The 22,806-nt window shown below is 41.8% G+C and overlaps 1 protein-coding gene across 1 annotated transcript in view; it reads left to right on the forward strand.

The window, feature by feature from the left end:
• The window catches only part of HDDC3 (HD domain containing 3), a 182,503-nt gene extending 172,668 nt beyond the window's left edge, over positions 1-9,835 (forward strand). The window contains exon 4 of the mRNA XM_044078280.1: positions 9,262-9,835. Coding sequence (XP_043934215.1) covers positions 9,262-9,392 — 131 coding nt within the window. The 3' untranslated portion in view covers positions 9,393-9,835. The remainder of the gene's footprint in view (positions 1-9,261) is intronic.
• The last annotated feature ends 12,971 nt before the right edge of the window (positions 9,836-22,806 follow it).

Below are 22,806 nucleotides of genomic sequence, written 5' to 3' on the forward strand. Positions count from 1 at the left end.
AGACCATTTCCTAGGGACCTAGAGGTATTAAGGCCACTACAGCCAAAAACCCTACCCCTTCAGACAGGGATTCTAGAGCTTTAGACAGATGGGGTAAGAAGGTATACACCTCTGCAACTCTTGCCATATGGGCTTTAAATTGCCAGTTTCACATGTTGAAGTAGCAGCATTTCATGGAACTAATTAAACAGAAAATGTTGTTGCTTCCAGATTGTGCAGAGAATAAAGGTTTACAAGAGTTAATGCATTCTGCAAACCAAGTTAGCAAACATACTTTGCAGGGTGGTTTTGATGCCTTAGAAGCATCTTGCAGGGCTGCTGTCACTAGGTCTGTACTTAGAAGGCATACTTGGCTGAAGGAACAAATCTTAACAGACCATGTCAAAGCAAAATTGCTAGATGCTCTATTAAACCAGGAATGCTTGTTTGGCACAAAAGCAGAAGATGGTCTTAAAAAGATGGAGGAAAAAGCTAAATCTCTGCAAACTGTTAGGTGTTTTGCAGGTACAACCATCTAGATTCAGTAGGCATTGGCCTTCTAAAAACTGGTCCTTTCCAGGCCTTCTCAGTCCAAACCCAGGGGCAACAGACCACCAAGACTACAGTCTCAGGGTATCCAGAGATCTAAGCAATGGAGTGCTCCCACCTCCAAAATCAGGAGTGGTAAGCCTCCCCCTTATGGAGAAAGTTCACAATGACTTGTCTGTCATTCTTCCCAGCCATGCCCAAGTACTTGCACCCTAGGAGGAAAACTTGCTCTGCATGCTACAAAATGGGATGTCCATTACCCAGGACCAATGAGTCCTAAGAATTGTATCCCAGGGATACAGATTCTACTTCCACTCTCTGCCAACCCCAAGCGGGGTGCCAGACCTTCCTCCAAACCAGTGGGCAGAGGCTCAAAAGCAAGTACTTTCTCTTCTCAGTATCAGGGTTATTCAAACTGTTCCTATCCAGACTGGAAAAGAGAAGTCATGGTGCCCTATGGATCTGTCTATTCGCAACACCTTCCTGTTGGTCCCAAAATTCAAAAGGCAAACACTACAACAGCTGCTTCCTATGCTAGCCAAGGACTCCTGGCTAGTAACCCTACACTTAAAAGATGCTTATCTGCACATCCCCATAAGGAAATCTTGCAGGAAATATCTACGTTTCAGGGCAGGCTCTATGCACTATCAGTTCTCTGCACTTCCCTTTGTCCTATCTACTGCGCCCAGGGTATTCACGAAATGCCTGGCTCCAGCCATTGCATACTGCAGGCAGAGAAATATTCAAATTTACCCATACTTGGACAATTGCCTGATTCAGGCGAATAGTCAGGAATTGCTACTTCAGAACCTGGGATTTGGAAAGAGACTTCTAACTTCTCTGGGGTACACCATCAATGAAAAGAAATCACATCTGGTGCCCAGCCAAATGATTGTATTCCTGGGAGCAAGCTTGAACACAACTTCCCAAATGGCATTCCTCACTCCAGAAAAGCAGTTCATTTGACAAACTACTTCAAACTAATAGCCTCCATGACCCAGCTACTGCAAGGAAAATACTGCAAGCCCTAGGGTTCATAGCCTCATACATTCTACTAATTCCATATGCAAGACTACATACGAGGAAACTTCAGTCGTACTTAAAAAGTCTCTGGTGTCAGCACTCGCAGGACTTGGAAACACTGATTCCTATCATTTCTTGTCTAAGGGCAGAGTTCCTTTGGTGGGCAGAGGCTTGCAACCACAACAAGGGACTTCCTTTCACTCAACCCCTCGCCGCCCAAACCCGTCAATGGGCGCATCAGACTATGCATGGGGGCTCACATGGCAGACAAAGGCATTCTAGACAAATGGAGCCCAGGACCAATTCACCTGCATATCAATCAAAAAGAAATGTTAGCTGTACAGAATGCTCTGACAGCCTTCAAATACCTTTTCCTTCCAGAACAACTCTTGATAAAGACAGACAACACCACAGTTATGTGGTACATAAACAAGCAGGGGGGGACTCATTCCTACGCACTCCGCAGGTTAGCCATGGCCCTGTGGAACACAGCCTTCAGCAACCAAGTGCACCTGCAAGCTCAATTCCTGCCAGGCAAACAAAATCGACAGGCAGATGACTTAAGCAGAAAGCAACTGGACCCACACGAGTGTAAACTGAAACCAACTCATTCAAACCTCTAATCAGCAGGTGGGGGACACCAGCGGTAGATCTCTTTGCCTCTCCCCAAAACCATCGATTGAGCAAAGTTTGCACCAGAAATCCCCACAGCCAGGCATGGCGAGTGGATGTTCTATCCCTTACATGGGAAAACCTCTCAATTTATGCCTTTCCCCTCTGCCACTCCTCTCAAAAGTACAACTCAAGATCAAGCAGGACAGACCAAGGGTAATCTGTACTGCACCAGATTGGCTAAGCCAGCACTTGTACCCACTCCTACGCAGTCTGACAGCAGTGCCACCCTGGCACCTACATCAGACCCCCTTGGACAGATTTTGCAACCTCAGCTGCAAACACTGAAACTTGCAGCCTGGCTTCTTCCCTGAACACACCACCAGCAACTCTCAGCAAACAGGTGCTGGACATCATCCTTGAGGCCAGAAGGCCTAGTACTAGGAAATCTTATTCAGAAAAGTGGAAAAGATATGTTTTTGGAGCCAGTCTCTAGGAAAGGGTACAGCAGTGCCCTCCTTACCTCAAATTCTAGATTACCTAGCAGAGCTGTTCCACAATGGCCTTCCTTCTCATCAATTAAGATTCATGCCTCGGCCATCTCAGCTCATTAAAATATGGAGTCACCTCTTTTTTCTCACCCTCTGATCAAACAGTTCCTGAGAGGAGCTAACAATTTAAGACCTCCGAGAAGAGCCCCCACTTCTGCCTGGGATCTTTTCTTTGTACTAAAGAAGCGCACGCTTCTCCCTTTTGAACCTGCTGCTACAGCAGAGTTAAAATTCCTCTCTTGGTAAACAGTCTTACTTCTAGCCATCACTTCAGCAAGAAGAGTGTCTGAGCTTCAGGCACTAATGGCTGTGGAACCCTTCATTATTTTCCAGGCTTACAGGGTCTCCATCTGGACTAACCCATCATTTATGCCCAAGGAGAGGTATCCAGTGTGGCCTTGAACCAATCCATCCATTTACCAACCTTTTTCCCTAATCCTCAGAATAAAGGGAAGAGGATCCTGCACTCCTTGGACGTGCACAGACAGCTCAGGTTCTACTTTGACAGGACTAAGCCTTTCAGAAAATATGGCCAGCTGCTAGTCAGCTTGGCTACAGGGGCAGAGGGCAAGGCCATTTCAAAATAGATAGCACACTGCATCCATCTCTGCTACAAACACCATGGAGAAACCTACCCCACAGGGGATCAGAACTCATTCCACTAGGGCTACCTCAACTTCTACAGCATTTCTCAGGGGAGTCCCTACCAGGGACATCCTGGAAGCTGCAGCCTGGAGTTATGTACACACTTTCACCAAGCATTACCACTTAACCTGTCCTTTCTAAATCTAGAGTTGGATTTGCCACAGCGGTCTTACAAGGCTTGCTAGTCAGCCCTAATACTTCTTGACTGCCTCCACCCTTACTCAGCTTTGGGAATCAACCCAAGTGTGATGACTGCAACAGTGAAACACGAAGAACATAGTACAGTTGTGTACACTTACCATAAATGTAGATGTTCGAGTGTATTCATTGTTGCAGTCCTGGTTACCCTCCCCTCCAGTCCCGTGACTTTTCTAGATTTTCTGCCTATCATCTTTTTGCCCATATCTTATGGCTATGGTATTTACATTTTACTAGAGGTGTTCCACACCATGTAATTGCTTCCTATTTTGGGGGTTCCTGACATCTGGGGCAAGAAAAACTGATGTAATGGCGGCTGCATGTTTTATACCCCTGACGTCCTGATGTCATGGAAGAGGCAACAGCATCCGCCACAGAAATCCCAAGACTCTGGTATTCGGGCTGACTGAGGGCTACCTGCAGGCAGATAACCCGTGTGTGATAACTGCAACAGTGAATACACTCAAACATCTACATTTATGGTAAGTGTACACAAATGTACTTTCTGTGATATCATACATGCATTATCATATAGGAGTCCTTTAATGAATGCTAGGGACTCAATGGAATCAATCCACAGACCTGCTTTCCAGTCCAATAAGGAAATCAGATGCATCACAAATATCATACTTGGTGGCTTTCCCATGCCACCAGCTTCTGCACTGGCAGTCCCTTCCTTCTTCACGACTTCCTAGTGATGGTCACAGATGAATGCTTCAGCCTCAGGGTAGGAGGTCTATGCAGGGTGGAATGTCTAGAAAGTGTCTGATCATAGTTAGACACAAGTCTACACATAAATGTCCTACAGATTATGGCAGCCCTCCTCACTTAGCAGACCCACTCATAATTCGCTTCCAGAGAGAGTAACAGCATGCCAGTAGTGTGGTATGTTAACAAGTAGGGGAGGGAAGTGAGGGAATCTGTTTATATCCCCTTTGTTGAGAGTTGAAGCGGCTTTGGGAGTGGGTCATATTCTCAAAACTCTTTTCTCTAGCAGTCCACATACCAGCAGAAGACACTCCGCTGGCAGACAGGACCATCTTGTTGCCACAAATGGTTCCTCAGCTTGCCAGTGGTGAAAGTTCTTTTTTGCCAGTGGAAGAAGCATCACTACGATCTTTTTGCCAGCCCAACCAGTACCAGATGCAGAGTCTTTTTTTCTTCTGATTCCCCCTCCATGCTGGTGGCCCAGGGATGGCTTAGTCCAGCAGTGGCTTTGTGGTTTCCTGTATGTTTGCCTTTCTTTTCCCCTCATGCCCAGGTTTCTGCAGAAAACCCTGATGAGCAAGGCTAAACTAATTCTTGTTGCTCCATATTGACCTCTATAGGTGTAGTTTCCTCTTTTATTCATCTCCTGGACAGAACCCTCAGGCTGAAAATTTGCCATGCCATCAAGTTTACCACATATCATCTCCATTGCCATGGATGGCTGTGGACCTTACTTACCCCGATAGTGTGGTCCACATCCATTCGTCTACCCAGGAGCCTAATACTAGAAAAAAAATGTTCAAAGATAAATGGACATTGTTTGTGGTATGGGTGATGGTGGAGGACCTTGGACTCTCTTCCATTCTAATTGCAGCAGTTTTAAACTGTGTGGTGCACATTTTCAAAATAGGCTCAAGTTTTTTTTTTCTTGTAAAGTTCACATGGCAACTATTTCTAGCGTTCATTTGAGATGTCAGAATTCATCTTTGGCTTCTGTTAAAGTTCACAAAACTTTTATAAAGGGAATATTTTTAGACCATTGATAAAAGAACCAATTCCTTCATATGATCTCAGTTTTATGTAAGAACAGTTGACTAAGCCCCATCCCCTACCTTGGAACCGGCCATCAGGAAGGAGTTAAGTACCTCTCCTGGAAACCTTTTTTTTTCCTAGTAGCTATTATGTCAGCCAGGTATATTTCCGGAATGCAAGCCTTGATTGTCAAGTTCCCGTGCACTATACTTCATAAGGATAGGGTAGCAATGTACACCAAAGTCCAACGTTATCCAAATCATTATGTTCCTTGTTTTCTTTCATAACTATTTATATTGTGTGTGTGTGAGTGGGGAGTGTCCATTGCTTGGTGATACACAGACAGCTATGTTTTGCTTCATAGTAGCAACTACTTCAGAAAAGGTGTGCAGGTATTTGTATCTTTTGCTTCCAAACAAGCTTGGTACTAAAGTTTCAGAAGGAACATTGGCAAGATGGCCCTCCAATATATATATATATATATATATATATATATATATATATATATATATATAAAGTGTAGCAGATCTCTTCCAAGTAAACATAGAATACATTCTACCAGAGCAGTATTCACTTCTCAGGCCTTTCATAATGCTTCCATAGATTGTGTGTAGAACTGCTACTTGGGCATCAGTGGGCATATTTTTTCTTTGTGAAACACTGCAAGCTGGCTGATATCTCTAGGTCAGCTTTGACGTTGGGAACTGCCATCATCCAAGGTGCTCTTTCCTGTGACTACCTAGGTTGGTTGCTGGGGGGTTTGTCCTGATGGCAGAGGAGGATGAATCAATCAATGACAGATAAAAAAAATTATACACTTCATAATGATCATTCTGCAGGTAACTGTCCGATATTCTGAGACTCATTACTGCAAGTTTAGGAATAGTGAGACTGAATGAACAAAGATGTGAACTTACATATACAGAGTCCAAAATTACCATTTCTTGGAGTATTTATTTTTTTCTTAGGTGTGGCAGTCGCGGAGTTAGTGTATAATTTTGGAGGTGTGGGGTGCAGTGGGAGCTTGCCCCCCTCCCCCAAAAAAAGCAACTTTAAAGGAGACTAGCAGTGTTTTACACTGTTGATTTTCTCCTGTATCTGCTGTTATTTTTTCATAATTCCAAGTCTTGAACTTACAAGTACAAGTCTATGAATTACAGTAGAGACCCAGACTGCATGGTAACGTTTCACTCTCCTCTGCGGTTCTCTTTTACCTTGCTCTTAAAGTATTTAAGATGTGCTTTAAAACAAAGAAAATTAGACACGCACTCAAATTGGAAGGTAGCTTGATTTTTTTCTGTATGCATGCCTCATTGACTTTTTGTTTCCTTCCACTTCCTGGCATCTAAGAATGTTGGCTATGGAAGGAGGAGAAAGCCAAGTGCCATGACTGTCATTCATTAGGAAACTAGAAAAGATTTCCTCACTGGCCTGTAGACATGCTGCGCTACACCCTAAAGGTAAGTGGAAGTACACTTGCTGTTCCTAGCTAGAGTGCAGTGCACTGTTTTACAGGCTTGCAGCCCAATGTCTTACTTTCTGTGCATGGAAGACAGATTGGCAATCTCACTGACAGGCATACCGCCTAGGTTTACCGGTCTTCTTATACTGCCCTGTCTCTGCTTAATGAGCTTGGTTGGTGTGTGTACTGTAGGTGTTTTTAATTTGATGTCTTAGAGAAAAAAACGTCAAATGACAGAAGTGCAGTGGCAAATGGAAAACCTTTGGTACCTAACTTAACCTAGTTACTTGTGTGTCAGTATATGTATATCTGTGCAGGCAGAAGCTGCTACATCTCATCACATGAAGAACATTTGATATCGAATGTAACTTAGTTACTCCTGTTTGTTCACTGTATATCTGTGCAGGAAGAAACTGTAGCATCTCATTCCATTTCATATCATGTTACTGTGTATTTACATTTGCAACATTCTGTGAATTTATTTTACTGCCTCGTGTTCACTTGCTAGTTTTTGCTGTTTCATGTATTTTCTCCCATGGGCCTAATTTGTGACTGAAATTAAAAGTCCTTTAGATCAGTCTGTGGAACTGGTTAACAGATAAGTAAACCTAAAAGTTCTGCATGCATATAACTTAGTTCTGTGTTTGTCATATTTATCCTTCCAGATAAGATTCTGCTGTTAGCTTTCTTGCTTAGTATTTGTAAAACAAGTGACATAATAAAGAAAGGGAAATATTGTTAAGACAGCTAGATATGAATTTCAGGTAATCCTGCAGATATCCTGTATAAGACATATTTTTAACTGGTCAATACACAAATCATAAAGTGGTATGAGTTAGAGACAGAACTCTACTTATTTTTCTAATGTAGTGAAGTACCAGTTAGTTTACCACATTTTCTGGTTTGCTTGTTAATAGTATTTAGCTACAGGAAGCCTGAAGTAGTGGCCTTCTTGGACTATAAAACATGAATTTCCTCCTTATTTATTATTCTGCTACCTTTTGTAGCTTTGTAGTGCAGAATCACTTTTGAAAATAACTTTGTTCAAGGTGCACACTTTTCTGTGTACTTGAGAATCCACTAGGTATGTAAATTGTTCACACGTTGTCCATTTACTCAGCAAAAGAAATGGTCTGTCTTCAGTAACATTCTGTCAGCAGATATATAAAAAAGTACTAAATCTACACTATGTTCTAATTACTATAACATTATGCATAACCTAACAAGATTTGAATGAAGCCATTACATAGGGGCCCCCAATACACAATGGTACATAAGTGTCAGTTCTACAGATGAAAAAAAATAAGGAATACATTGATTAAAACTTTAACAAAATAAAAAACAAATGTACATCACTGTTACTGTTATATTGTTTGCACAAAGCACCATTACTAAATGTCAGAAATGCCATTGGAAAGGAAATGTTGGAACACTATCTCTTCTAACATCCAGTCAGCTCTTGCTGCTGAGCACCCATAAAACGGGGTAATTAGAGTGAGGGATTATGATAACTAATTCGGAATCAGCAGCTTCTCCAAATAGCATCCATGCAAGTCTTGTTTGACCTTTACAAGCAATTGCAGAGCTCATTTCCATATAAACACACTGCCCCATCTTCTTAACACCTCTGATGTAGAGCAAAGTATACAATACACATCTAAACTTTTCTGTCTGTAGGGCTTGAAGAGAGAGTAAGGTGGAAGACTACACTTCCTTACCTTGAAGTGCAGCAATCTTAGCAACAATAAACCTACTGTATTCCTCACATCTAGACAAAATCACTAAAACAAACTCCTAATGAACAAGTCTTAGAATTTCAATAAATAATTTGTAATAGAACATTTTTTTGAGTAATGTGGACAACAGGCAGAAATTCAAATACACCTCCATTATTTAAAGTCCTCAGGCATGCCCCGATTTCACATGTTGTGACAGATCAAGGTTTGTCCTTTTAGTCTTTCTTTTTCAAGTTGTATTTTCTTAATGAGCTGAACAGAGAAAATCATATCTTATGTTGTATACTTCAGAGTTTTTACTGAAGTATGTAGCCCGGTCATTTATTACTTCTGTCATATTCCCCTCCCACACATCTCAAAATCCAAGTTTCTGTACTGAAACATCTTGGCAGCCACTAATGAAAAGGCTCATTTCACTTTTATTGTATCCTGCACTGTGGTTTGGCATCCTTGTAACATCAGCTGAAATAAATGCTTTTCACCCACCAAGACAACCAAATTCATTTACAGTCTTGAAATATAATGGTTTAATCCATGTAAAATCCTGAGAAACCTTCAAAGTATCTGCTGTGGGTTGTAGTATAAAAATATTTTCTGAGTAAACTACTTGTCTAGCATGTTAAAGCTAGATGTAACTATCCCAACTATTTTTGGCACTACTGTGTTTAACAGGATGGCTGCTTGTGTCTGTGACCAAACAGTAGTTTTTATTGTATTTTAAAATGTTGCTGTCTAAACGTTTGTTTGTTTATTTTTTGCTAACTAGGTTGGACAGAGAAACGTGTACAAGAGTACTTTGTCTGGGCCTCACAAGTGGTGAAAGGATTAAGAGGTACACAGCCCATTTTGGAAGAGAGACTGGATGAGCTGTTTAAAGAGCGTGGGATCGTAATCTGAAACTGAAGAGTTAAGAGTATCTCCACCAACCACTAAAGCTGGAGGAGGAAAGGGAGTTCAGCATGGACGTGTACTTTTCTGCTACTGTATTGTTTATAAGGCATGACAATACTAAGTAGCATGGGCTACGTTAACATTTTTTGGATCGGACTACGTTAGATAATGGTTAAAAAAAAAAGCCTTAAATACCCTGTCTCATAATTTAAAATGTACATTTACTGATAAAAAAACATGTAACCACATCTTAAAATACAGATTTTGTTTAAATATTTATACTTATAGCACATTATGGAATACAAATCTGGAGGCAATGCTGTGAATCGGTTACTGTTGATCTCTTGGTCATGGATATGCAGCTTAAATCTTACAACTGTCACCAGCTAATATAACAAGCCAATGTCTGTGCCAGGCTTAGAAATAAAAAGACTACAATGAGAACAAGATTGTATATCACTTTAAGTGTAATTATCTACTGACAGTGGTAGTAGCTTTATAATCATTCTTCAAATCTCACTTGGAGAAATTCCAACTTTAAGCTAAGTCCCCTCCCATTACACGTTATGTAAATGATGTGTGTGCACATCTTTGCTGCTGGGTTTCTATTATAAACCCAGGTCTATATGTGGATGAGTAAACACAGCTAATTATATCGGTATACTGAGGTATAGAAAGTCTAATTGCCACTCCCTCCCAATATGTGTGAGTTAAAAGGCACATTATTAACAACAGAAATAAATTGGTACATACTAGAAAATATGCAAATAGACCACTAGGTTGTAATTAACAAGTTTTCATTTCTCTCTGCTACCACTTAAGATCCACTAAACCAGAGATGCCCATTTTAAAAGGTATTGTGGGAACTTTTAGCTGTTTCATTTTATTTACTTGTTTAAAGGTACAACACTGGACTAAAAGGCTTTTAGCTACAGCCTGTTATTTGTATTTTGGCTTTTCCCAGTTAGGGGTCGCCACAGCGGAACTCCAGTCCGCTAATGATTGGCAGTAGATTTTCACGAATGCCGAGGTGCCAGCTTGACGTCCAACCTTCAACAAAGGCACGCCCATTTACACATGTCTGTTGAACGCCACCCAACCGCAGGGAGGACATGTAGACTCTACACAGAAGGCTCTCCCCGCACTCCAGCCGAGAATCGAACGGGAGAACCTCTTGCTGTAAGGCAACATCGCTACCGCTGCACCACTGCAGTAATATGTAGAGAAAAAAAAACAAAAGCTGCAAACAGTGTAATCAAAAATAATGCAGACGTGTTTAATAACGCTCATTAACAGTAAAGCAACAGAACTAACAAAAGGTTACTTACATTTTTTATTCATGCAACATTGATAAAGCCAAATGTAGAATTCAGACCTAGGTCCACAAGATATTTTCTTTTGTGGTGTGCTGCTTTAATCATGGAGTTACAGGGTTAGTAATGACGCTAGGGCCAATTAATGTGACAAACCATTCTGTGAAATTTCATTCCTTTCCCTAACACTACACTCAGCCTCATACTGTACATTCCTCTATATGCCTTCTTTTGCATCAGCCTAGTAAACTGTGACTAGACATACCAGTATGTCTGTCATACGGGATAGTTCAGTCCTTTTACAATAATAAATACATATTACTTAATATTTAGCTTTGTAAAATCTGAAAATAAATGAATGGCCAGAAATAGAAGATTTGAGTGATTATTTTGGTAATTAGCCAGTCATGATGGTGAAGGTAAACCATGACTCAAAATTCCAACAGCAGCAAGTGTTTTAGTCCCAGTAATACAATGTAACCAAAACAATGATTCCTCTCTAAACCAAGAGTCCTGTATATTACCTGTAGTAGGTTAAGGAAAGTTCCAGGGTTTAAAAAAGCTGAGTGGGCTTGCAAGAAATTGTACTTTGAAGTATTCCTTTACATCACTTTTAGTAGATGTACACTGGAGGTCCTAAAAAAACATATCAGTGCATACAAGTTTGGATGAGTATTACCTACTCAAAAACAACTTCATCAACAAATATGACACCATTGTTTGACAGGTAGACTGAATGAAAACTTCACAGACAGCTGATAAGCCCTTACTTCAGTGGAATTGTTGATACAGTTACAGTCATACCTCTAAACTGTCCAGATTTTCACCTCATGTTGTCTGTTCCTCATAAAATTTGTTTTTTTCTGGCAAATCACAGGGATGATCCGAGGATTGAAGTCACCAAATAATGCCATACATTTGAGTTACAGACTTGAAATCCTTCAGAAAATGTATGATCTAGGGCAGGGCTTCATTTTGTCTGCAACCTGTCACTGTTGAGGACTACCAGAGCAAAGGCATGGACCCCCCCGTCCCCGTTAAGAAGACACAGACTTGGAAGAAGAGAGCTCCCCAAAGGTCACCCCTGAAGACATCTCATTTGGAGACATTATGGAAATGTTGAGGATCTGGAGCAATATGATGACTAAGATGCACTGGTAGAGGCTGCAGCCACTAAGAGGGTCGGGCAAGGAGAGTCCCTCCGAGTCCCTTCGATGGGAGGCAGTTTTCAGTTCGTTTTCAGCTTCTTTGTCTCTTTGCTTTCCGCTAGAGGCGGGAGAACTGATGCCAGGTCATCATCTGATTAAAAGAGAACGCTGCATCTCCCCAGAATACCCCATGTGTGAGAGGATAAACAAGTATACTCCACCGAATGGCCACTCTCAGATCAGTTTCGGTCGATGGGTCCAGTAGGGCTCAGAGAGGATAGACCTCCTAACGGCACCCAAGGGCCCAGACGGGCTGGCCAGCTGGCAGCAACCTGGAAGGGGAACCGGCTCTCTTAAGAGGGAGCAGCAGCCCTGAAGGGTTGCCCACCGTTGGGCCCCTGGAGGCAGTCACAGGGCGTATATTCAACCTGTATATGATATCCAGGATCACAACCCCTTCCTAAGGTTTCCATCCCAGATCGAGTGAGCAGCAACATTCCACATAAAAGCAGGCTAGATCAAAATATCTCCCCACGAGTCCTGCTGAAAAACCAGGTTGTCAGCAGTGCAGCTTATCAGCCTTTTTTTTGCTAGAAATCTTTTTATCCACCGGGCCCCAGAGCAAACCGTCACTGTTTTACCTTAAGGCCAAACCTGCCCAAAGAAAACCAAGCCCTCTTCCGGTCTCTTGACATCCCTGTCTCCCCTCTTGTCAGTAACAGAGCAAAGGTTCCATTATTACACCCAAGCATCTATTCTCCCACACAGGAGAGCAGTGACACGGATCCAGGAGGTCCACCCCAATCAGTTCATTCCCTTTACATTCGCATGGCCAAACTTTCCAGTTCACTCAGCCCCCAGGCAAGGGTTGGGAGCCTGCCATTGTCAGTTCAGGGCTCCTTCCGTTGGTGGATGTTCAGTCCCTCTGACTGACTGGCGACTGCAAGCATCAGGCAGCATCATCACTCCATCTTCCAGGGTCAGCCGCCTTTGACTTTCTCCTCAAGGCTGGGCATCATCGCTCTCATCTGGGCTGTTAAGAAATCTTTGCCATTTCACACAGGTTGCAGGTCATTGTAGCACCAGGCCAAACTCCATCCTTTAAGAGCCCTCCTCACTCCGAACATTTCATAGGAGGAAGGAAACGAGGCTGCAGCCAGCCTCTCACATTTTTCGACTGCAGCCACAACCTCCTTTGCTTGGTAGCAGCGGGTCCTGCAAGCATTCGCTTCATATTCAGTCTGGAGGCAGCTCATGCGTTCGACAGCCCCTCTTCTTCAGTTTCATCAACTCTCCGATAGCGGTCATGGACAGCGTCCGCCTGGCTTCGAGCATTCTTGGTTCTGCTCTCCGGCCCCTGTCAGGGCTGCTTTTTTTCTCTTTGCCGCTTTGTCGGATGCTTCCTGCCTTCGAGCCTTTGTGCTGACTTTCTGGATCCACAGTTCAAAATGATAAGGGAACCTTTCGGGAAAGGCATATATGGAAAGATATCGCATGTAAGGTAAATGTCCTGGAGACATTGCATGTCACCAGCTTGTCGGGGCAGGGCACTTACTTCAGGGACAGGGACTATTGCACCTCAAACCTTACAACATGTCCAGGTCACCATTCAGGTCAAACAGGGAATGCCAGAGTGACCGAACCAGGTTGGTTTCCCTAGGTCTGGAGTGCCGCAGGGTAGCAAGCGGCATCTCCAAAACTTAGCTGGACGCAACCAAATTCAGCCACAGCACCAACTCGGAAGTCGACAAAACCTCTCTTCACCATCAAGTCACCCTCACCAGTGGACCAGCTGTCTAAGAAGATTTTTCTCTTTCAAGCAAGGGGGCCTCTGATTTGTGTCTTTTTGCTCCTCAAACGCCCAAAGATTTCCTCCACTCTCCTTCCCCAAATTCCCCTTTTGGCCACTCCTGCCCCTGGTGCCCCTCCTCCACTACCTACCTTCTGCCACTACCTCTGAGGACCTCATTTCTGGAGATTCTGCTCTGTTTGGGGAGCCTCTGGATTCCTAGTGCTCGTTTCCCTTCAATTCTGGCACCCTCCTTTCTGGTTCCTATTTCAATCTCTCACCCTGGATTCTCCTGATCCCATTCGATCTCATCTCCCACCCTCTGGGAATGGACAGCTTCCTAAGACAGCACTTTGAAAGCTACAGCTTATGCTCATCATCCTTTCAGGGACCATTTGGGTATCCATCACCGGTCAGTCCACCTTTAGTGCGCGCTCATAACTTCCACCACAGGCAGGTTTATCGAGTAAATGGAAAGAGATTCTATTTGGCGGAGTTAATGACTTTCCCTTTAGATTTCAGCAGTGCAACATTTTTTATTTTTTCAGCTAAGCGGTAGCAGATTGGCAAGTTCTTTCCTTACATAAGGTACAATTGGCAGCTCACCAAGATGGCTGGTTTGGCTGGGAGACAGACAGCATTGGCAAAATTGCGAGATCCTCACCCTTTTTCCAGTTTTTCCACCTTAGGGAGAGGCTCCAGGTTAGGAGGTCCTACCACCCAGTCTGTTCCTTCTAGTTCCCCTTACTTTCCCTGCAAACTACCCTAAGCCTGTGCAAAGCCTTTCTGATCTTCAGTACTTCTGGGTGAAGACTGTCTCTTGCCAGCTGTCAGAAGAGTGTAGAAGAGCCACTTCTTCCCTTCAAGCTTCCTTTTCTTCCTTTCTAGGTGTGCCCTTTCCTCCTTTCTTGTTTTTTCTCTTGATTCCTCTTTTCTTCATCAATTTCCAATATTCTAATTTTTTCCAATATACACTAATCAAAGGAGAATACAAACCTAATACCTTGGATGTTCATAGACAATTCATTTTTATAGTTCATAGACAATTGCGTCACAGAGTGCAATCAGAACAGCTCAGCTTAAGAGGCTGATCATTTGTTAGGATTTGCAGTTGGTAAAAGCAATGTCTCTGCCTATTGCTTTGGGTATCTAATTCAATTACACACTATTCAGCTATGTAGCACTTCAGACTACTGAGCCGGCTCACTGACTCATTCTACTCAGGCAGCAGTCAGCTTTTTAAGCAACGTGTTTCATTGGATGATATCTGCCTTCGCGCAGCTACTTGAGCCTTCCTACCATACCTTTTTATTCTACAAGGGAAAGGTGGATGTTTTTTCCAGAGCCTTTGCATCCTTTGGCTCAGGTCGGCCATTCCTCCTCTTCCATTCAAGCCCCAAGATTCAGGGGACTGGGTCCTCTAGGTTAGGTTCTGATGAAGTTGCTGTACTTCTGTATTTAGGAAGTTATGTACTCACCATAACGATCCATCTGAGTGGTGACTTTCAGTGATGGCACCCATCCCTCCTCCCTCCCTGGCCTGGCTTATTTAAAGTATTTATGCTGTTTTCGTGTACTGTAGTTTTTATTTTGTGCTCAAATCTGAGGTCAGTCAGGGCCGCAAGGGGGGGTTATGGGTAAGAGAGGAGCTAGAGAGCGGAGCCTAAGCTTTTTAAAGGAAATGGGCTCGATCCGAGGGTCGGATCCGATCGACACAGGTTGCATCGTCAAAGTCACCTACTCAGATGGAACGTTATGGTGAGTACATAACTTCTAATTATCACAAACCCTGTTATTCTAGCAACTTTCTATGTTTATAAGAGCAATATTTAAAATCTTTCCCTATATTTGGGCCCTTGTCCCCACATTTTGTAGATTTCTTGCACAAAGAGGTTGAGAGGTATGGCTAAAACAGACAGTGGGAAGGCTTCAACCCCACAAATAAAATTAGTATTTTCACTGAGGGGTACATTGACTGTTTGGTCTGTTGATGAAGAGTGGTGTGACTATTTTTTTGACAAACTAATTTTTAGCTCATTGTCTATTCAGGGAAAATTGCATATGCATACAATGCTGCAGAAGACTATTTTTGACAAACTAATTTTTAGCTCATTGTCTATTCAGGGAAAATTGCATATGCATACAATGCTGCAGAAGAGTTAAAGTCCTAGGAATACATGGTACTAGTAAAGCAGTATTAAAAGCAAACGTTATTTCTAAGTTGCTCGATTGTTGTATCAGATTACTGGAATAGGACTGATGCTGCAAGTAAAATGAGTCATTCTTGCCTATAAATCAAATTCACTGTGCTGATTTACACTCAGCCTTGCCTTAAGGGATGTCATAAAATGGTTTTTATATATATATATATATATATATATATATATATATATATATATATATATATACATATACACATACATACATACATACATAGAGAGAGGCAAAACCCATCTAGTTACAAGAGAATGTAGTGACTTCACCACTAGAATGCATGAAACACAGGTTATTTTATGCAGAACAACCAGTTTAATTGCTGGAAGATGTTCAGAAAGTAGCACTACTGACTACTGTTAACTGATTTACGGACTTAAGTTTGTGATGTTATTTCAAAAATAAACCATCACCAGCTGATAAATGTGATGGAACATTTTTTGGTAAACGATGAACTTTGAATATTAATAGGATATCCTAAAAGTATGCCAGAATATTTAAAAACTGACCATATTGCACATTCTTAACATGAAACAAATATTTTTTTTTTTGGGGGGGGATTAGTATATGATGTGTATTTGAGTGACCTGTTAACAGAGTTAGAAAATCATCATTCCTCAAAAGCTAGGCTAATAAGATCAAAACTCGATTAAACTTGGAACTCCTCCAAAATTATAAAGATTGAGAAATATCAAGACACTGCTTAATGTTGAAAGTTGAACCCTTGTAAAAGTTTAATAATGTTTGGGAAAAAATCTGTAATTGCATAAGCCATACCATTTTAGGGCATCAGCATTAACAGTTATTATTGCTAATGGGAAGGGCTTTAAAATGATCCTTTCAACATTAGCTTATATCTGTCTCTCTAGTATCAGTCCATTCTGGTAAGTGCTAGCCCATGTAAGAAGCACAAAAAATGTGGTCACATTTTAGTACATGTTGATATAGATATGTACACACATGCATATGACAATTGCAGGAAACCCTGTTTAATTTAAGCAGTACTGCATTTTTAACAATAGGGAGGAGAGGTACTTAAAAAAAATCACTATTATAAATTGTTCCACTGGATACTTGGGAACAGTTTTGTGTAATTAATTCTTGGGGGAGGCCATTAGGACTTGGCACTCTGAATGACTTCACAAAGGTCGAAACAAGAAATGAAAGCGTGAGACAGTAGATGGCTAAAGGTCTCAGTTGCCATTTACAGTCGTGTGCATGGAGCTGGGGGGTTCATACTAGGCTATCTGCCCTAGGGCATTTATAAGCCTAGCCAGAGTATGTTGGGCTTTCGCCACCCATTTTAAATTAATTTTGCTATGCCCTTTTTCGAGGTTAGTATACTGTGCCTCTGTCTAACAGTGACACAGATGAGAGTACAGTTGTTAGAATTTAACATATTACTAGACTGTATATCTTACTAAAGTTTTGCAACACTGTTTTCATTCTGTAGTATACTATGATTTTTACTGATATCGGTTAATAGCAGTCAAATACAAATCAATACCTTTTCTGGAATCTAAATTTTAATACATGCTTTAAGCATAAAGAGAAGAAGGCTTAACATTATTATTATAAATGCTATAAGCAAAAATCCCTCCTTTGCATTCAGGGAAAAGGTTGGTTAACCATACCCACTGTGAACTATCAACTTCTTTGGCATGTGAATATTCAGCAACTTTTCCAGTATTATCAAGAATAAAAGAGCAGCACTCCATTTAAATGAGCATGCACATATCCCATTTAGAAGTGGTTGTATAGCACCACACACTGCACTGCAGTCAGTTCTTAGGTTATCAAATTAGTAGACTCAAAAGTAGAATTACTTCCAGCATCTTAGATCATCTCCTGCATTCCCTGATTAACTTCACTGCCCCATAGGCAGGTACAATACCTGCTGCAGAAATGAACCTATCACCAAGATCCATGTGAGCAAGCCCTATAAAAGCAGCTTGTTGTACAGTATTATGATTTACCAAGGAGGCATCTATTTCACCAGTGGGATTACGAATTGTCCTTAGTGCCTCTCTTGGGATGAACATTGTGAATTTTTCCTTTCAGTAAAGCAGCTGTATGTCAAATATCTGGAATAACACAAGCAATATAACAAAAGAACAGACCAGTCTGTAGGTAACCATGAATAAGCTTGATTTCCACATCCGTAATATTATTCACATAATGTTGCCTTGCCCTCTATCCCCATCATAAATGTTCCAAGTCAAACTGCCAAGTACTGATTTTGATAAAAAGTGTTACATTTTTATGACAGCAAACATATCCTTTAGCAGGTCTTGCTAGTTCATACTTTCGAAGGAGGTTGCTAGGCTAATGACCCTAGAGTCCTTATAGGCCTAGGCATATTTATCCAGAGTTGCCCCAATTGTCAGTGGTTAGGTGAGTGAAGTTCACAGAGGGTAACGGTCTATGGTAGTTAATATTGACTTTCTCTGTCCAAGAGGGACATGGGAAGGATCCCAGGACTGAATTTCCTGTCACCCATCCATTGATCTAAGTTGCATTTGAAGCGAGTAAGGGAGGGACTCTGTTTCACGTGAACTGGAAGCTTGTTGCAGATAAGTGGCAGTCTCTGGAAGATTTATCTACTTCTCCAGCATGACCTGTTCATGTCTGAGGCTAGATTAAGATCCCTGGAGCAAGTAACCCTCCTGATGTTTGATTTACAAATGTGCAGCATTTCCATCAATGCCATGTCAGAGACTGCCCTATAAGCCAAGCACAAGTCACCTCTTAGCAACCTATAGGAGACAGTATACAGTGACAGGGCTTTCAGTCTTTCAACATAAACCTTGTTTTGCGTGCCCTGTAATTTCTTGGTGAGGTACATGCAAAAGGGAGTACTGTACTCAATTATTGGTCTGATGAGGGCAGAGTATAATGGAATTGTAACATCCTTAGAGCTAGATGCGATGGCTACTTATAAGATGTGCCACATAGGATTTCCTTACTACTGTGGATACGTGTTGGTCAAAAATTCAGATTGCTATCAACCCGAGTACCCACATCATGTACTATTGGGTCTACACTTGAGGTGGGGGGGATGCTGTCTATAATGTAATTAGTAGGGATGTTTGCTTTCCCAAAGGGAATAATGCTTTTTTTCCCATTTAGCTTTAATCTTTGGCACCAATCGTTTGTCTGCATTAACCCTGTCTGCAGTATACTAACATCACTGGGGGACTTAGTGACTGCTCCCAATTTGCAGTCGTAGGCAATCGTGGTCAGCCAAAGGCCATCCAAGTTTGCCTGGACTAATGAGAAATTAATTCCAAAACTGTGGTATGCCACTCTTGACTGGTCTTTTGCTAGAGGTGAAATCACTCACTTTGATAGTATGTGTCCTATCGGTGAGGCAGTTGGCTACCCATCTGGTAATGTAGGGTTAATTTCCCAATTGTGAGAGTTTATCTATAATACCCGAGTGGGGGATTGTGTCAAATGCCTTGGCTAGGTCAAGATGGGCAGTATGCATAGTCTTTCCCTGGTCCAAGGTCTTGGTGATCTTCAAAAAGTCGTCAACCATGTTTAACAGGCATGATATATCTTTAAAGAATTGAAACTGAGCTAGGTCTAAAGTCTGGAGATTATTTATGTCCTTCTTAAGAAGGTCCACAATGATTCTTTTCATTGCTTTGCAGATGAAGCTAGTCAAGCTTATGGGCTTACGATTCCCAAGGTCAGTTAATAGTCCCCCTTTGCACACAGGGATTACTGTTGCCGTCCTCCATTCTGTTGGAACATAGTCAGTTCTCATGCTGTAGTTAAACAGGGATTCAAGTGGGTCTGACAGGTCATGTTTTAAGTTGTATAAAAGGCAACCTGGGATGTTGTCTGATCCCACTGATGCCATGTTTTTGGCCTTGGACAGCACCAAGATGACCTGCTCTCAAGGTAATAGGCTGAGGAGTGGTGGAAGGTATACTTTGGAAGATGACTGGAGGGGACAGGGGTGAAGTGTGTTCCAAATCTGTCCGCTAGCAGGTTGGCTATTACCTCCGAGTAGTGCCATCTGTGAAGAAATTAGACACTGCCATTTGCGCTAGCATGTGTGGCTGAGTTTTTGTACATAATGTCAGATTAGCCTGTGTATTATATGCCAGCATGGCAAGCTATGCTATTGTAAATAAGTTCTTACATGTTGATTTATAATGTTTGTACAGAATGTTTTACAGACTTGAGCAGTGTTCCTTTATATTTCTAACTTTGCATATTTGTGAAGAAGATTCTAACTGCAAAACTGTCTCAGAATCAGCTGATCTGCAGATGAGGTCATCAGGATGTTGACAGTTGCTATGTGTTATTGTCAGAGGCTGAAAGACAGGAAGGAACTTTAGTAAACAGTTGTTAGTTGATTTTCAAAATATGAAGTGAAAATTAGTACTGAAAACGTTGCAACAGTTAAGCTAGTCTATAAAAGAACCTGCTGAAGAGTAGTTGTCCGTTACCATTTGCAGTTGTTCACAGTTATACTGTGTAGTGGATACCCAAAAGAACTCACCAAGAACTATAAGCCTGCCTTTGCTCTGTTGTAATAATTTAGTTTAGATCAGGGACAGTGTTCTTTAGTCAGACAGGAAAATTATAACTATTCAGAGTTTTTCCTGAATGTTGGATTTCTGTCTTTCGGTACTGATTCAACTTTCCTGGTGTTTTATATTTTAATAATTTGCTCATTATTAAATATTTTTATTAACTTGCATTGTGGCTGATCTGAGTGCACTTATACAACTTTGATAACTTCCCAGACCACTACGAAAGCCTGGCTGCTTTAGGTCATTTGCTACCATTTGTTTTAACATTTAAGTTTCATAATTGGACACCCCTTTAAAAGGGCATGTAGGCTGTCTGATTAGTGGCAGCAGGTTACCATATATTTTGGGGAAGGGGCCCAGCTGGAAATCTGTGTCAGGCTTTTCCATAAGTGTTTGGATGTGTGAGATTTAATTTATTTAAGTGTGAGTGTATCAGAGGTCTTAAACTGGGGCACAATGTTCTGAAGTGTGTAATGAGGAGTTGCATTAAGGGTGGACAGAAGTATACAGCCCAACCCCGGGTTATAAAGCATGTTCCTATTGTGCTCTTATGGGAAATTGTGAAATATTACTCCCGTTTATGCGACATTCTCACATTAGAGCCTGCAGTGAGGATTGCAGCTCCATAGTTACTGACTAGGATAGTAAGGGCCATCACATTATTGTTGGCAGTCCATTGGGGTTTTGCTTGGATGTCACACCATCCACAACCAGTTCAGCACATAGCTGGGTATTCCTTTTAATTTTAGATTTAGTTAAAGAATGCCTTTTGATTATCCTTAGCTAGGGAGGCTATTTTTGTTTTGTAATTAGCTCTGGAGGACTGGACAAGATCTCTAATTTGTTTGTTAAAGCTAGAAAGGGATTTCTTCCTCTGCTGACCCAATTTCCTCTTTGTATAGCCTGTTTACTTTAGGGGTCTAACAGGGTGGCTTGTTTTTTCAGCAAGACCTGGCTTTAATCCAGTCAGGTACAGCCAATTCTGTACAACTGCAAGTGGTTATACACGGCACTGGTGTGTCTCTGCATAGGAGTCCGTGTTATCTGCATTCTAGGGGGCTTTGAAACTTCTTAATCCATCACTGGGTAACAAATAATTTGTTTTTGAAAAATTCTTTAGTGTTTTTGAGCTTGATGGGGTATCTGGTCTTATGATTACATTGAACGAGACTGATTTATGGTCCAATCTTACCAGGGAGGGACTCACACGGGTAGGGTGCAATGCTGTCCCATGTTGGTAAGTACTGTGACCAGGACATTTGAGCCTCTTGTGTGTGCTGAATAGCTGCTCCAGAGCATTTGCATGGACAAAAACCAACAACCTCTGAGCCAGCTTGTTTGTGGTCACGTATGTTTCCCAGGTGATGGTAGGATAATTAAAACCACCCATAAGTAAGGTGTTGGGCTGTATGGCAAGTGACTCCAGGTCTGTGATATGCTTTTCCTGTTTCATGGTGGGGGACCTACAGCTAGTTATGATGTGGTAGGGGGCTTTGCCTATAAATAATTGGACATGGAATAGCTCAAGAAAGTCAAGCTGTTTGACCAGTCTTGAGGTGTACTTATCCTTAATAAAAATGGATACACCTCCTACTTTGGTTCTTTCATACTCAATTTGTGGTCTGAATGTATGGAAGGCATTGTAGCCCTGCATGGCTGGAGTACATTCTACACCTTTGAACCATGTATCAGTGACTGCACAGATATCAGCATCTTACAAAGTGAGTAGTGCATCCAGGGACTGCAATTTCTAGTTTAGACCCCTAGCATTAAGCAGCAATACCGTGAGTTTATCAAGAGAGGATTTTGTTATGTTGGGAGGTTATTTTGCACTGCCTAAAAAGGCAAAATAAGGGTGGCTAATGCCTTTGCCAGTATCCAAAAGCCTAAAGGAGACAAGTGCAGACCCCTCTCTGTCAAACTAGCATACTGCTTCCTGCTGTAATGACACTGGGTCCAACAGGCCTGGATTTTGTGGTTGGGTTGCCACTTAAGGTATCTGCCTTTCTTTCCTTTTCTAACTTAACATTTAGTCTAGGTTAGGGCAAAGGACCAGGCTTTGATTGGATAGGTTCTGTTGAACCCTGGTGGTGGGACCTACAGAATGTCTCTGACTGCCTGCATGATCCTCGCCTACTTCAGTTTCATAAGCATGGGCTGATCTTGGGGCTCAAACTGGAAATCCTTGCCAAGTGGGGCATCTAAGATCTCAGCTTTAACATGCTCACATGAGCTATTCTCTCAGCCAAGCAAGTCTTGTGACTATTAACCCTGTGGCAGCTGACCTGCTAGATACATCCAAAGCATCAAAAGACATTTCAAGGAATGTCTGGCAACTTGGGTGCTAACAATGCATAGATCTAGTATCTCTTTCTAGAGACCCTTACCCTCAATTCTCTCTGCTTT

The sequence above is a fragment of the Protopterus annectens genome, chromosome 7.part0 (assembly GCF_019279795.1).
Source record: "Protopterus annectens isolate FY-2018-M chromosome 7.part0, PAN1.0, whole genome shotgun sequence".
Classification (NCBI taxonomy): Eukaryota; Metazoa; Chordata; order Ceratodontiformes; family Protopteridae; genus Protopterus; species Protopterus annectens.